General features: G+C 37.1%; 1 protein-coding gene across 1 annotated transcript; it reads left to right on the top strand.

Annotated features, from left to right (window-relative positions):
- Nucleotides 1–4,283: 4,283 nt before the first annotated feature.
- LOC114540239 lies at nucleotides 4,284–16,808 on the top strand. Its single transcript, XM_028560514.1, has 3 exons — nucleotides 4,284–4,406; nucleotides 6,172–6,246; nucleotides 14,552–16,808. Exon 3 carries the CDS (start codon nucleotides 14,578–14,580, stop codon nucleotides 16,783–16,785), a length of 2,208 nt encoding a protein of 735 aa, XP_028416315.1. The 5' UTR covers nucleotides 4,284–4,406; nucleotides 6,172–6,246; nucleotides 14,552–14,577; the 3' UTR covers nucleotides 16,786–16,808.
- The last annotated feature ends 268 nt before the right edge of the window (nucleotides 16,809–17,076 follow it).

Below are 17,076 nucleotides of genomic sequence, written 5' to 3'. Positions count from 1 at the left end.
CCTTCTTGGAATTTTGACGAGGCCCATAGTGAAAAGTTCACTTCTGTCGCAATAAGTGATGATGGGTGTGCTGTTATGTTACATTGCAATTTGAGGAAAATTTATGAATTGTGGGAAATAGAATGTGGCAACAGATGGTTTGTACGTTCAACGGGACAGTTGAATGAATCAGTTAAATGGTTCTGTTTAACTGGTACTAATATGACTCGTAATTCAGTGTTAGTGTCATTCCACCCTGCAATAAATAAATTTGGGGAAAGTTGTTTATTTGCTATTAAGTTTCTAAGAAATGGTATGAGAAATGCGCTTACTCTTCCTTTTAAATCTTTTCCGAATGCTTTTTACATGGATTCCGAAATGGTAGGTGTTTTTACTGATGATAGGATGCATTTCGTTAAGCTGTCCGAAGGCAGAATCATAGCTTCCGTACGGTTACCATTTCATTCTCCCAATGTATATTTTCATTTTTTCCTGCGATCGAATTGTTCTTTTCTATCCGTCGGGAAAAGTGGTAACAAACATTTTAAAATTCATAATTTTGAAAACTATTTATCGCTTCCTTAGCGTAATGATCCTGGAAAATGCGACTTTCTGTCTTAGATGAGAAAATATCACGAATCATTAATACTAAAAAAAATTATTTCTCGATAAAATATGTTCAGGTGGATAAGTATTGCCAATTAAACTTACTGATAATATCCAACCACTTAATTTGAATAAGCGTGCTAATATTAGGGAAAAACCATCAGATGTGGCAAATGTTTGAACTGTTCCGATTTTGTTAAATAAAATAAAAAAATCCATTTTTGACTAAATCTTGCATCGTCTTTATAGCATATACGAGTCGATTGATTCCAATACTTGCTACGAAGTTACTTGTGGTAAGCGTGCAAATATACAGCCAATTCTAGAAATGGTTTCCATACACATGTGACGTCGCCAGCTCGTTAGTTCGGGTGGGGGATACTCGTGTATTTATGTTCTACATGTAGTCCTAACACAAATCGATTGTTATAGTGGTCAGTGAACATGCATGGATATATAAATGTGCTCCTTAATAATGCTGGTACGTCACTGGTCATATAAAAGTCAAATCGCAAATCAACCAAAACAATTTTTTTTCGATTGTTTCATGGAAAATTATATGTGCACGCGTAAATAAGTCTGCGATATGCACAACATACCTGGACCATGAGTCTTTGCATACCTATAACGAAATATTCTGATGTTTAAGGTTTTAACTTCCTGGGTACTTCTTTTTCTTCTTGATTTGGCTGTTTACCGCGATCTCTTGCATGAATAACTTGGTTTACTCTGAGCAATGTTCGAAAAATTGAAATGATCGTTACCTGAGTAAATACTTTTCTCAGCATTGGGTAATTAAGCGCAATATATTCATAAATAAACCCCCTAAATTTTAGGTCATCTTATGTCATTACTATAGTTAATCTCACACGTAAGGCCCAATTACACTATACGGGGTCTCTATTGAACACTGTTAAATTTTTTAGCTGTTAAAAGGCTTTGAATATTTATGTCTGATCCAATAAAATCTACCAAATGTATCAAACCAATGAGCTTTTACTACCAACCATTTCTTGTTAACGGCAAACAAAAGTGTCTTGACCAGCTAATCCTGTGTCGTGTAATGTGGGCCTTAGTCAGATAAAATTACTGTTACTTGTATATCTAAGATTATTTCAAGATAATTGGAAATTTGATTAAAACGAAGTTTATACGTGATTTTAGCTAATTAGCCAATATTAAGCCACATTTGAATGTTGGCGCAACTGATTACATGCTAATTCAATGAAAACAAAGGTGGACCTACAGTACTGTCCAGAAATAACCTACCAAAAACCAGGTCAAATCTAGGTTTGATCGAGATCAAATCGCTGTGAGACGGAGCTTAAACCTCGGCCTCATTCTCGGTATATGACAGACATTTTTTAAGATTTTTCCGATTTGGTTATTGTGTTGTCGTTCTCATTGCTCATAACATTTCTTTCGGAAGCTAACGGCCAGTGCGAACGTATTTTTTCCCTTGCGGTCGTCGGCGGTTTTTATCGGTCGATCGCAACCGAACTGCGACCGAACCGTAACCTAACGAACTTCAACCGCAGTGTTAGGTTATGTTAGGTTATTTCTGGACAGTACTGTAAGTTTGTGCAGTTCTGATTTTATCCTGGAGATCTTGAGGCTAGATCATATTTAATCCCAGATCATATTGTGGCCAATTATACCACTTTCGGTATACTCACTTTTTAATAATTGTGTTTGTTTCAAAATTATTATTCTAAAACCCTGCATGTTTTTCCGCGTCCATTAAATTCGTATAAGAATAATAATTGTTTATTATTGGCTACTTTTCGAATATTTTTTATGCTTGTCTTGACTTTAGATTTAAACAAGACGCCTACTAGGCGTTATATGATCGCGTCGTCCACAGCGGCGTAGCCAGCCCAGCTATGCAAATTTTGTGTCGTAAATATTGTTAATAATAAAAATGAACAATATACAGAACTATAGTCGCATGTTGAAAGCAGGAGATACACACAACAGCCCATTTCGAAACTGCTTGAAATCCTTTAGTGCAGGCTTACTCTGCTCGGCGTGTGCAGTTAGTTGTATGTGTATTTCGCTTTATTGATTCTACTTTACTGCTTCGAAGTTCGAAGGTGAAACGAAATATGCCCAAAGTGAATACAAGACGTGATATAACTAGCAACTTACCTGTGCGCAGGTTCCCGATTAGGGTGATATGGCCCGCAGCTAGCGACGCTGGGGGTCGACCCGAGAGAAAAAAAAAAAAAAAAAAACCAAGCCGAAACTATAGATCGCTGTCGCTACGCGACGCGATCAAAAATGAAGTTAGAGATAAGTTTGAAGGCGATTAGATAAACTGCAGAGACTTTCTGGAATTCCTATATTCATTTAATCAGTTAAAAAGAAAGTAAAAATACCAAGTGAACGGAGAAAGAGAAAAACCTTCGAAACGAGGATGGTCGAATATGATTTGGTTGAACCAAGCTTCCCCAGATACTGTCAGAGATAAACTTTCTTAAGGGCCATTTACACGATCCAACTGTCGGATCCAATTCACTTCTGACGTATGGAATGTAGTTGGTTATTGATAAAGCAGTGGTACATTGACTTTAGTTCATTTGTTGTTCACATACTTGCAAGTTAACAGACTATAAAACATCCATCAGAAGTGAATTGGATGCGACAAAATTGGATCGTGTGAACAGACCTTGAGGAAGCTTTAGAGGGTATATAGAAGAAGAAACAATTAAAAAGTTATAATGTTTACCAGAATTATGTCCATTTAATTAAATGGTAATCTTTTCTTATTAGTAGAAGAGCTTCAACGAGCAACAATATCGAATACTTAATAATGACTAATATTTTGGTAATTAATGTTTTTTTTTAACTTTTAACTTTTTCTTATTAGCTAATTGTAAATCCACATCTGTCGACTGTCGTATGTATGTAAACACGTCGTTGTCCGAAAGTCAATCTTTTTATGATTGTATAAATGTTATTACACTCTTTGATTTTAAAGAATTTAGAACTATGGTTAAGATTATGAGCGTGTAGTTTAGCAAAAAATGAATTAAAATAAAAAAATGCGTTGATGATTGTCTTTGCGTTTGTTATAAAAAGGCTTTACGATCAAGAAGGAAAGATGCTTCGAAGAACAAACCTTCGCGGCTGTACGCTAAAATAATTCTGCTACTAGAAATGTCTGATACAATTTATATGTAAGGTTTTTGGCTTCGTTTATAGTTATATCTTGTTGAATGTCTATTTTTTAGGCTCATCATATTTCAAGGGCATACATGCACGATATCGCAGTTACCTCTTCAACATTAACGCAGCGTTTAACAAATAGCTTGATCTAGTGCTGCACAACCAATGGCCTCGTTCTTCAGTTTTGTGTTTCAGCATGCCTGCTACCAGACCTAGTAGCTAGTACAAGAATTCAACGACGCGCCCAATCGATTCCACAACTTCAACCCATTGAATAAATTAATTCCCCATAATTTCTCGCAACTCAAAATTTCGCTTAAAAATTTCGCTAAGGACTCAGGGTTTAAAATTTGGAAGAATAAATATTAACTTCTTAGTTGTTAGAAATTGCAAGTTTTGTTGTGGTGCTGTCTTCAGTCAGGAGCTACAAACATGAACGCACAACGTACTTATTTTTTTACCATTGCCGGAAATAGTTCCCTTGCCCATCCCTCCTTGCCGACCGGGGATCAAGCTCATCAGCACGCAATATTAACAAATGAGTAACGACGATACAGCAGCTATATTCCTTGGTTATGTACACGCTGTTCTTCAACAAAAATTTCTTATTTTCATTCTGATCTCCGAAGTGTAACATTCAGGAATAAACAAAGGTATTACTGTGTTCAAATTGTATTTAAATATCAAGGTATTTGTCGGTGTAGGTGCCTTTATTGGGCATCAGGGGCAGGTTGCTCGAAAGGCGTTTAGCTAAACAGTGGGTAAGCAAAAGTTTAAAAATACTCTCATACATTTTGTGAATGACTGAAACGACATTTTATGCATTAAATATATACTTCCATTGAAAATTAAACTATTTACATCGAAATATTTCTGGTCAGTTGTGTAATAAATAGATAATTTTGTTTTCCATTTTGAACTTATCCACCGTTTAAGCTATTAACGCCTTTCCGAACATCCGGCCCCAGAATTGTGCAACGTAGGAAAATATCTGTGGTGCTATTGTAGAGTTTATATTTCAACTTTGAGCTGTTTCATCTGCCTTTAATTTTTCATTCGGGAATAAGACAAGTTTTTCATAATATGCTGTTTAAACCTCTCCCGTGAAGAATTATTCATATTTTTAATTAAGAACAATTTATGTGAACAGCGCATTATAATGCCGGATGATCGTTTGAGCATTTTTATTGTTTACACATTTAAATATTTCGGCTGGCATAATATTTAGGAGGATAATAAATGGAAAGAAGGTTTACAAATCTAAAGGTTGTATAAAAAGGTTTTGAAGTCAAGCTTTTGTTATAATTTCAATGCCCTATTATTATGCTAAATCCATGGTGCGTAAAATTGAAAAGGAGAGGCTTAATTTGAATGCCTCAGTGCGGTAATCATGCATTCAAACTCCAACAACAGCTTCGTTTCAATTGCAATATTTAGCGGTACTTTTTTACAGCTTGTACCAGGTGTATAAAAAAAGGCAACCCACCATAAATATTTCATAAATACTCAATCTGTTTTCTTCCACTATATATGGTGTATAAAGTAACTGCAAGGTTAGGGCCATGTTACATTGTGCAATTTTTTTTGCAATTTGCAATGCAATCCCACTTTTATGAGACTAGCATCAAGTATTCACAACGTAAGTGTAAGAAATGAACATGGAGTATAATAAACATAAAAGTTTTGTAGTTGCCAAATTCACATCTCTCAAAAGTACAGTTAATTGCATTTTGTTAGTATTCATATATGTTCACATATAAGGCCCCTGGGAATTATTAAGGCTGCATTTTTATATTCACCCTGTATTTCCGCAGTTTAGTTGACTGGAAACTAGGTTTACAAAGCGTAAATTTATCTAGTGTAAAAATGTAATATAGTAGCACTTAAGTCAGGTGAAATTAAGCAAGATCAATAAGTGTGTTATTTGCATACCTAGATTCCTTGTTTGGATTTTTGATGACTATCTTAACCGTTGTTGATAAAAAGAAATCTGTGGTTTCATTTCAATAAAATTCATATCAATTCATATCAATAGTAATTAAGGTATAAGGTTCATTTGTAATACCAGAAGTTAAGGCTGTGTAAAATATTTTCTGAGGCTAAAATCTAATGATAATTCCTGAAGTTGCAGAAGCCAACTTTTAAGGATTTCCATTATCCCCATGGTTACCAAAGTGTTACTGCAGGGTAACAGTAACTGCAATCAAAGTTAGATTTAAGAGGAAGTAATTTTTTGAAAGTGAACTGCCCACACCCACTGCCTACAGCTTTGGTTGAAACCATATTTCATTCATACATATCTCACACAATTTTTAAATCCCAAAATGGATTCCATGCAAGCATGCATGATCTCTCGCTTGTAGTAAATAATGTGATATTTTCATTTTTTTATGATTTTTCTCTGATTTTTTCCTTAAGATTCTGGATTCATTTTTACTGTGTTAACTATATTCCAAATTGAATGATGTCTTTGCTCTGCTATTGAATGGGAAGGTAAGGGATTGTGGTTTATTACATATTTTGTATCTCCAGTTTCTGTTCATTCATTTAATAACTATATCAGCAGATGTGCATATATAAATATCTTTATTATATCAAATTCTCATTTTATGAAGTGGAAAAGTGAGCACTAGTGTATAATCCCAAAAACGGGAGATCACTAACCACTAAGGGCTGAAAATTTGTATTGGGGGAAGTGCTGAGGTTTGGAGGAAGTTTAGAAAAAGTAGATGACCAATATATAAATTTTGAGGTTTTGTAACATGTAAAGTTGACGGACAGGAACTATTTTCATTTGGATATCACTGCATCGTCAAGACAAAGAACTGTTTCTGGTCAAGCTAAATGACAATATCTTGCTAGTTACATAATTCACACACTGTTGCCCTGTAAATGTCTTGCTTTCAGTCCAGCTCTTGAAAAAGTCAACAACCAGTTGTCTGTACATGTATGTAGCAACATCGTAAGTGTTCGTAATAATATGTCGGTTCTTATAGCATGTTTCCAAAATCTGAATATACTCAGAATATAGATAGGACAATCAATGTCAGCTATCTTTTGAAATTACTCGCTGCGATAATCTTTTAAGCAATACATCATTATAATATAGCAAAATTAGTCAGTGTTTGGTGAGGGGCAATGTTTAAAGTTGATCAAAATGCTTAAATTGTTATTCATCAGAAAAGCAGAGATGAAAACTTGAGTAAAATAGCCAAATAGTTAACACATAGTGGATAATCTTTGAATATATCTATAATTATGTTCCCTTTTGCATACGTTTGCATCTTTTTGGATATTTTTATTATTTCTAAAAGTTGGTGAATATCACATGCCATCCCTTAATTCGTTTACCACGCCCTGGTTTTCAGGAACTCACAAAGGTACAATATGATAAACAAACACTGCAGAAATTGGTGTTTATGAAGTTTTAACAAGAAAATTTAATCACTGGTTCAGAATTGTGCATTTTTGTATCACTATCATAGAGAATCAGTTAAATTTCGAAATACGCCTTCCGCAATCTTTCAAAAGCTCATATCATGCACATCTGACAGCTGTGAAATGGCCATTTTGGGGCTTAAATTATACACAAGGGGCCGTTTGTATGAAAGCCGGATGGCGCTATCCACCGGATAGTGTTTTATTCAATCGCTTTAAAATCAGCCATTGTTTACTTCGATTAAATCTTAGTGTTCCTAAATCGAGGAATTTTATCACTTTTCGACCAATTTTAGAACGGTTTAAAAATCCAGTGGACAGTGCTATCCAGCTTTCATACAACCGGCCCAAGGTTAATAATTCAGATGATTCGTTTTTACCGTGTGTGAAAGCTTCAAATCTTTTGTGTTCAAATTATATTTTGTTGAGCATTTATGCTAACAGAACAAGAACACATTGCTTAAAAGCTAGGAAGCTGTTTAGCAACATTGTTTAAGTGGTTAAGACTTCCTTTTCAGCTGAGCCAAGGCGCTGTAAAACACGGGCGGGGAAACGGCTGTACTACCCCTGATCTATGTGCGATGTGCGTACCCCGCGAACATTTTCGTATTCTTATTTTTAAACATGATAGGACGATACAGAAAATAAGCGTTTTAACTGAATAATTTTGACGTTCCGTCACAAAAAATTGAAGAGTTATTACACTTAAAGTAGCAGAACTTTCAGTCGAGCAATTTAATAGTATAAACAAATGCATGTGTGTACTATGATTATGTAGTTCCCGTTTCTTTCGGACTCTGATCAGAAAACTCAATTTTTAAAGGAAGCGCTGATCAATTTCGTTTATATTTTGTTCCTTTCTTTGTTTAAAAAAAGTTTTCACGACTTTGTTGGCTTTTGGACTGAAAAAGATGCCGACATATTGCAGGCAGCGGAATATGAATTCGCTTTATTTGAATAATATACACGCGCTCGTGCTATAGGCCTTTAATGCATCACACGTAATTCGCGCGACTATATTGGCGTTTCCCCTCCCGAAACAGCGCCCTGGCTGAGCCCACGTCATCCCAGCGGCCTTTACTTCTGCGTCTATGCTTCGCCAGGTCTGCTGTTGGAATCTGGTTTTTCGTAGGGTTTCACATATCCACCCCCATTTTCTCTTCTTGATGTCAACGTCGATGGGGTTTGTCCCGTTCTCTCCCATAGTTCTCTGTTGGAGGTGACATCTGGCCAGCAAACATTGAGAATGGTTTTGAGACATCTGTTGATGAAAGTTGTAGTTTGTGGGCGCAGGTCTTTTTTTTCCTCCATGTTTCTGAACCATACAGCAGCACTGACTTCACGTTTGTGTTAAAGATTTAGAGTTTGTTGCGGGGTGAAAGGGCTGAGGAGTTCCAGATGAGGCGTAGGGAGGTGTTTAGCAACATAAGCACTGTTTAATGCCATTATATTAGAAGAACATGTCTTTTTCTGCCAGTATTTAGCCATAAAAACCATGCAGTTGCGCAACTTGAAACGATAATTGCATTGGGGGAGTAGATCAGTCACTGAAATTGTGTGACAATATTCATATATTTATATCCACTTACCCTAAAAACAATAGCCTTGAAATGGAATCAGTGCGGCATAAGACGATCATATATATAGACTTATATATATGACGAATATAGACTTCGAATTAAAAACTTCTACCAACGCGCATCTGATCTTTAAAGATCGCGTCACAAACTGTACTAATTACACGTATTGGGAGCCACCTTACCGCCTTTTCCTTCGAATATATGACCGCATGCTTATGAAGATTGTATATATATATATATATATATATATATATATATATATATATATATATATATATATATATATATATATATATATATATATATATATATATATATATATACAGTACTGATCATAATTATTTGAAGACATGAAGTACTAACATCTCTTCATAAGTGAACTGAAACATAAATGATCGAGTAATTTATTTCAAAGTTTTGAAACGCAAGGACATTGAAAGACTTATTTATCGGTACAAAATTGCTTAACTCTTTAAAATACTACTTAACACCCTTAATTTAATATTTGGTGTGGCCACCTTTTGCTTTTATGACTGCTCTGCAACGTTCTGGCATAGTGTTAATGTATTTTTTAATAACCTCAACAGGAATGCTTTTCGAACATCGTTTAAGTTCTAACCAAAGCGTTTCTTTTGTTTTTACACGCGATTTGTCAAGTTTACGGTCGACTAGTTTCCAAATTTGCTCAATAGGATTCAGGTCTGGGCTTTGTGCTGGCCAATTCATGATTGTTAAAACACCTGCAGCCTCTATTCTTCTTAAATAGTTTCGGCAGTATTTTGACGAATGTTTAGGATCGTTGTCTTCTTGAAAAACAAAATTATTACCAATTAGCCGAAAACCTGACGGTGCTGCATGCTTCACGAGAATATTATGGTACACCTTTTTGTCCATTATACCATCTATTTTAACCAAACTGCCTAATCCTGTTCCAGACATAGAACCCCAAACCATAATATTCCCACCTCCATGCTTGACTGTGGAGGAAATGCAGTCGTTTATGAACCGTTCACCTTTTCGTCTCCGCACATAAACCCTTCGATTAGTGCCGAAAAATTCAAACTTTGATTCGTCTGTCCATAATACCTTATTCCGGTCATCTTTGGTCCAATCTTTATGTTGTTTTGCAAATCTTAGGCGTTTTATTCGGTTCTGTGGTCTAAGCAATGGCTTCTTAACGGCTACCCTGCCAAATAGTCATTTTTCACGTAAGTATCGCCGTATTGTTGATGCAGCAATGGTGGTCTCTTGGGCTAATGCTTGATTGATCTCATCACAGAGTTGTTTGGAAGTCTTTGTACGACCTTTGAGACTAAGCAGCTTAAGTGCATGAACATCCTTTTTTGATACCTTTCTTTTGCGTCCAGTTCTAGGGCGATTTGCACACGATTTCGTGGCTTTGATTTTGTTCAAATTAGGTGTAGTTAATGGTGCCCAAAGAACATTTTAAGTCGCCAGCAATCTTTCTGTATGACCAACCTGCATCATAAAGTGCTTTTATCCTTGCTCTTTGCTCTATAGTAAGTTCTTTACACTTAGCCATGCGTCTTCACAAAAGCAGGGCTAGTCTAAAGTCAAGTCTGGTGCATGTGCTCAATTATCTAAACCTGAACTATTTAACACGAATGACTGAATACCATAGGGATTGTAAATTTCATGATATACATATTTTAACATGTTTCAGGCTCGGGGACTGTTAGGCTATTGGTGTACTGAGAAATGAAAAAATTGAAGGTGTTTAAATAATTATGATCAGTACTGTATATATATATATATATATATATATATATATATATATATATATATATATATATATATATATATATATATATATACAGTAGGAGGCAAAAGTTTGAGTCCAGTGACTGTATTTCTTTGTTTCAGCAGCATATATTAATATTCTACAGAAAACCTTACCGATAAGTGAACTAGAAAAAAGTAAACAAGTAAACAGAAAAATACATGCTGTACAACAACTATGAGATGTTATGATATTCATTTTTACGTATTTTAATGTGCAAACATGCATTTACATGTCATTGCTTAGTTCCCTCTTTTTTGCTCTTGAAATGACCTTTATTCTTGCTCGCATAGATTCCATAGGTTTTTTAATGTCACACGTTCAATACCTTGCCAGCATTCGTTGACCACTTGCCTCAAGTCAGCCTGGCTGGCGGGTCTGTGCCTCGCCCTCTTCCGGTTAAAACGGTTCTACAAGTGCTCCATAGGTTTTAGATCTGGAATATGAGGTGGAAAGCCATGACAACGAGATCACCAGAATGAGTTTGCTTCTAAACGATTTCTGGCACATAGAAGATGTGCATGTGCTTAGGGTGATTATCATGTAGTTAGACGTGCGATCATCTTTGTACCAGATGAAATTCCATGTCCTTGAAGAATTGGATGATACTTTTCTTTAATTAGGATCCTATTATATCTTCCAATATTGCCAAACCGAGCATGACCAAAGCAGCTAAAAGTTTGCTTGAGTAGGATTTAGTTTCTTCGAACCTCTCCAAGGTTAGTTGCATACCACCTTTTTAAATTCTCACTTCTTCTGCGATCTTACGAGGAAAGAATCCTTCAATACTTAATGGAACTATTTCTCCTTGTGCACCATCACTTTGCCCTTTTTCCTACCCATCTTGGGCAGTGTAAAGGAATGAGAACTTTATTTTGTTATAATTTAGATCATTAGGACCAAAACAGTGTGCAATTAATATAGTTTACAGTACTGAAACACTAGCACGCATGTCTTAACTCCAATACGCTGCCAGGATTTAATACTGGAATTCTACAACGACTGGACTCAAACTTTTGCCTCCTACTGTATATATATATATATACACTGCTGCACTGCCCCCATTCTTCCATCCGTTTATATATATATATATATATATATATATATATATATATATATATATATATATATATATATATATATATATATATATATATATATATATATATATATATATATATATATATGGATGGAAAACAGATGGAAGAATGGGGGCAGTGCGGTTAGAGAGTTAACCGCACGTTGCGGGAAAAACTTCCTGGGACGTGCATAAATTGCGCAAAGGAAGTTGATGTGAAAATGGAATAACATCCCCTATAGCTTTAGTATAGATATAAGTAGAATTGTAAACTTTAAGTTAGTGTTGTTAGGAGAGTTGTATTGTGTGTGTTGTCACCGTAACGTCAGAGCAAGTGTGTCCTTCTTAAGCGTGTTGTCTTAAGAGTATATTGTGTCATCGACGTGCACTAAGTGTATACAAAATATGCCTGTACATAGAGTGTTAATAAAAGTTAAAAATACAGTTCCCGAGTTGTGGTATTCGTTGAATCTGGTGCCAGCAGCAGCGTAACTTGCAGAGAGGCGAAGTTGCGCGACACTGTGTAGCGAACATTTCACTCGAGAACTGGGGTCCATTGTCGCTGATTACTGTGTCTGGACACCCATATCTGGCGAAGTGGCATTTCACCTTAGAGATTACTGCGGTCGCGGTTGACAGTTCGTCGATTTCCCAAAAGTTGCTATAATAATCCACTGTTATCAGAAACTCCTTGTTCTTGAATGTGAACAGTTCCTTGCTATCTTCTCCCACGGGCGACTGGGAACGTCGTGAGGTTCCAGCGTGTCCTTTGGCTTCTGACAAGTCGCACATGCCTCCACAAGCTGACGAATTTCGGCCGACATACCCGGCCAAAAAACACAGACTCGTGCTCGACGTAAACATGAATCCGTCCCCATATGTGATGTGTGAACCTTCTGCTTTACACTCTGCCGCAGCGCAATTGGGATGACTACCCGTTCCTCTCTAAAGATTAACTCGTTCTCGACCGTCAGTTCATCCCTGATGTCAAAATACGCTCGAACCTGCGCCGGGAGGTCCTTTCTCTCGTTGGGCCATCCTTGGCAAATGACCGCCTTTAAAATTTGTTGGGTTTCATCACGTCGGGTCTCTACTCTGATTTGGTCTAACTGTAACTTTGATAAGGGGAGCAGATGCGCTGAGTTAACCTGTCTGAACTCCTTGTGGTCGGGATCCTGGGAACATGGTAGATGCGCCCTTGACAAGAGATCTGCTATCAGCATATTCTTTCCTCGCTCATAGTTTACTTCGACGTTATATTTCTGAAATCGCATCATCATGCCTTGTAGCCTTCTTGGTGCTTGCGACAGCGATTTCTTCAGGATTAACTTTAGGGGGTTGTGGACACTGTACACGCGAACTGGACGGCCAAATTTTCTTGTTTCGGAAATTTCGGATAATTAATCTCGCTGTTCCCCAGGCTGCTACTTCTGACTTGGTTTTAGTCGGTTTTAAAGGGCCCTCCTCAATAAGATCTTGCGCAATGACGTTGATGGATGCGCCACTGTCAATTTGTAGACGAATGGTCTTGTTTTGAATTTCCATCATTGCATATATTTCTTTGGAGTATCCTGAATTCCCGACCTCAATGGCATTAACATTGGTTGTGATACCCGCAACGAAATCGACATCACTCGAGTCTGATTCTTCAGATGCCTCGCCTAACTGCTTTACGAATCCTCCTTGCTGTTGTTCTTGTCCTCGCGCTTGGTTAGGACACTTTCGAGCAAAATGGTTTCTACCGCCGCATTTTCGACATCGCTGTCCCCACGCCAGACACATCTCCTTCTGGAACGCATGTTCACCTCCGCAGAACTTACAGCATCGTGATCCTGATCCGGGGCTTTGTTGCATACCCCACCCTTGCTTCGATCGATCTGACTTCCGCTGATTTCGCGCGCTTTTTTTTTCTCAATTGTCATGTCTGACACCGCCTTTAGTTAATTAAATTCCAAGTACGATTCTATCTCTCAAAAGAGAATCTTTGAGACAGTCACAGAAGTTACATGACTTCCTCAATTTGCGTAGCTCTGTAATGTACGCTTCAAAAGACTCAGACGAACCCTGATTTCTGGTATTAAACACATACCTCTCGTATGTTTCATTAACCTCACCAATCGCGTACTCTTCTAATTTCTCATTAATCCTAGCTAGATTCTGCTTATCTTCCTCCGACTCAAACGACAATCCATTGTATACCTTTAGAGCGTCCCCGCTCAGACAATGTAAAAACAATGCTACTTTGAATGTCTCCGGTTGACTCGCCAAATTAGCTACAATGGTATAATTTTCCCATCTTTGTTTATAACTCTTCCAGTTTTCGATTACATTGTCCTTTATATTCAGACTACTCGGTGGTTTTATGCCAGCTAGTGTTGTGATAGGGGCTACCGATGCCGTGTTTTGTTGACTGGTTTGCAGTTCTGCCGGCTGCGTATTTCGCGTAGCTTCACTTGTGCCAACTTCCTCTTTCGACATAACAAAAGTTGTTTCTCACTACTAAAAAATTATCACCGCTGCCACCATGTTTCAAGTTTATTCTCTTTGTAACATAAACGTATATTTATATATTTATTCCATATACTCAGTCCAACAAATTACACCCTTTTCACTTCGAGTCTCTGTCTTTACACCCACTTATAATCACAACACTTCTAACAACTTATTAAATATTAACCCCATTATTAATAATATCAACCTTATTACATAATGTAACAAAGATGTGGTGTTCCATTTTAACTCACGGAATTTGGTCATCCTTTTCCCTGAGTAGCTGGTATAAGAAAGGTAGCATACTTGTAAATTTTGTCAATACGTTATGCCTTTAAAGTAAAGTAAAGTAAAGTAAGGGTCTTGTTTTTATCAGAACAATCTCCCAATCATTTCCTTCTCCGATTTCAGGGATTTTCAATTTAAAGATCAATTTGATGGATCCAATAGAAAGCAAAGCTAATTATTCCCGGGTTTGTCAACTGTTGGTAGATAAAGGAGGAGATGCTTTGAGACTTGCTCTACATTCGGTGCATCCACCTTCCTCCTTGGCCTCCGCATTGAACGCCAACAGAGCGACCTTGCAGAGAATACGATACAATATAATTAAAGCCCCGCAATGGGATCTACTCTTCCCAATATCTGGTGCACCAGATTCAAACAACTTCGATATCACCTTACTGACTGTCCTACTTCGAAATATTTGTGGATTGTCTCCACCAGCGACTGGGTGGAATGTTATGCCTCCAGTTAGCGATACATCTATATCAGCAAACATTTTGAGAGTCAAAATGTTCAGGAATGAAGTGTATGGTCATATTCCAACTGCAAGTTTGGACGACACAACGTTTGAAAAATTGTGGCGAGAAATTTCGGTACCGTTGGTCAACTTGGGAATTCCTCAAAAGGATATTGATGAGTTAAAAGCGGATCCTCTCAGCCCTGAAGAAAAAAGTTATATTGAAATCTTGAAAGAATGGAAACAACAAGACGATGACTTGAAAACAGAATTAGGTGATGTGAAAAGTGAAATAGTCAAGCTAAGAAAAGCAGTAGATGAGAATGTTCATCCCTCATCTGTCGACTCGAAACAACAAGACGATGACTTAAAATCAGAACTAATTGATGTTAGAAGTGAAGTAGTCAAGCTAAGAAAAACAGTAGATGAGAATGTTCATCACTCAACTGTCGAGAAACTCGCTAAATTCGACTTTACTGGAAAGATTGACGACCTTTGTAAAAAATTTCATGAAGGAACTAGAAAATGGTTGTTTAATAAACTCTCAAGTTGGTTTGTCACTAAAGAAACCAGGGTTATGATCCTAACTGCAGGTCCAGGCGTTGGAAAAAGTGTTTTGTCTGCAAAGATCTCTGAGCTGTATGGAGAACGTGGCAAACTCGGAGCTCACCATTTCTGTGACTTTCGAAATTCTGATTACAGCAATCCTCACAGAATCCTGCAGTCCCTTGCCAGCCAAATGTGTGAGAATGTTGATGGATTCCGTGATAAACTAACCGAAATCCTTCGTCGTGAACATTCTCGGGACTCGCTGTCAGACGCATTTCGTGTTCTTTTAAACGATCCACTACACTCTCTTCGCAGAAATGATCCAATGTTGATCATTGTTGATGCCTTGGACGAGAGCAAAACTGATATGAAGAGCGAATTTTTGGAGTTGATATCCGAGAAATTTTGTGAACTGCCTGATTGGATTAAGATATTCATTTCCAGCAGACCGGAGCTACAAGTACGGAAGGTTCTTCAACATTTACAGCCGTTAGAAATCCGTCCTGATGATAAAGATCACAATCAAGATATTGAGCTTTTTATTCGTCGTGATTTACCTAATCTTGATGGTGATAGTTTAAGGTTAGTTATTTCGAAGTGTGAGGGATCGTTTTTGTACGCTTATCACTTAGTTCATGAATTAAGAGAAAAGGGCTTGGGAATTGAACCCGACTTAAGTGATTTCATCCCCAATGGTATTGCCGGATATTACGAAAAACAGTTCAAACGTTTGAAAATAGGCCTCCAACGTTTAAAGCAAGATACCTTTTCATGTATCTTAAAACGTTTTATCAATGTTATTGCCGCCGCATTCGTGCCTCTCCCACTGAAAATTCTTTTTACATGCATGGGTCTGCCCTGGAAAGAATTCGAAATACGCACGGCGATTATTGACATTATGTCAGAAATTCTTCCAGTTTATGATGGTTGCCTGACTCTTTATCATAAGTCATTATGGGATTGGATGACGTTGAATGGGTATGAGGAACATGCGTTTGTTGCAGATGTTAAAGACGGCAATAGACGTCTTTGGTGTGCTTGTGAGAAAGTATTCTGTGAGATAGAATCTTTGAAGTCTATTTTAGAATTTCAAATTTCACCCGAGAATAGATACGCCTTGGAAAATGGTGTGAAATATTTGATGAAAGCAGGTAAGGTGGAGGAATTTCACTGGTTGGTGCATGTTGGCGTAAACTATTTAAGACTAAAATTTTACGGTCGCACCACCCCACCGATTGATTTGAACCAATCCTTGACACGTATGGTAGTGTTCTTTCCAAAGATATTTATTACCATCATTCAATGCATCTTTCTTAGAAAATATAGGAGGGGTAGAAGGCCCTCCAGCATATTGTAACGATTATTTGAAAGATCTTGCAAACGGACACTTTGATTTTTCACAAAATAATTTTTGTCCTAAAAATGTTGCTAGAAATATCTTGGATACAATAAATGAGATTTGGATAGAACGTGTGACAAACGAAGAGAATCATAATTTAAATCATGTCTCCTGTGCCTTGTTAGTTGATTCAATTATCAGTTCTCTGTCACCGGACAATACGATGTTTGTTTTCTTTAATATTATGACACGGACAGTGCAAGTGCTTAAAATACCAAGCCTTGCGACTCTTTTCAATATACAAGTAGA

Source organism: Dendronephthya gigantea, unplaced genomic scaffold (assembly GCF_004324835.1).
Source record: "Dendronephthya gigantea isolate DGI-Jeju-01 unplaced genomic scaffold, DenGig_1.0 000226F, whole genome shotgun sequence".
Lineage (NCBI taxonomy): Eukaryota > Metazoa > Cnidaria > Anthozoa > Malacalcyonacea > Nephtheidae > Dendronephthya > Dendronephthya gigantea.
This window is presented reverse-complemented; position numbering and strand designations above follow the sequence as displayed.

Coding starts and splice junctions, on each gene's coding strand:
- LOC114540239 (XM_028560514.1), top strand. CDS start 14,578: ATGGATCCAATAGAAAGCAAAGCTAATTATTCCCGGGTTTGTCAACTG.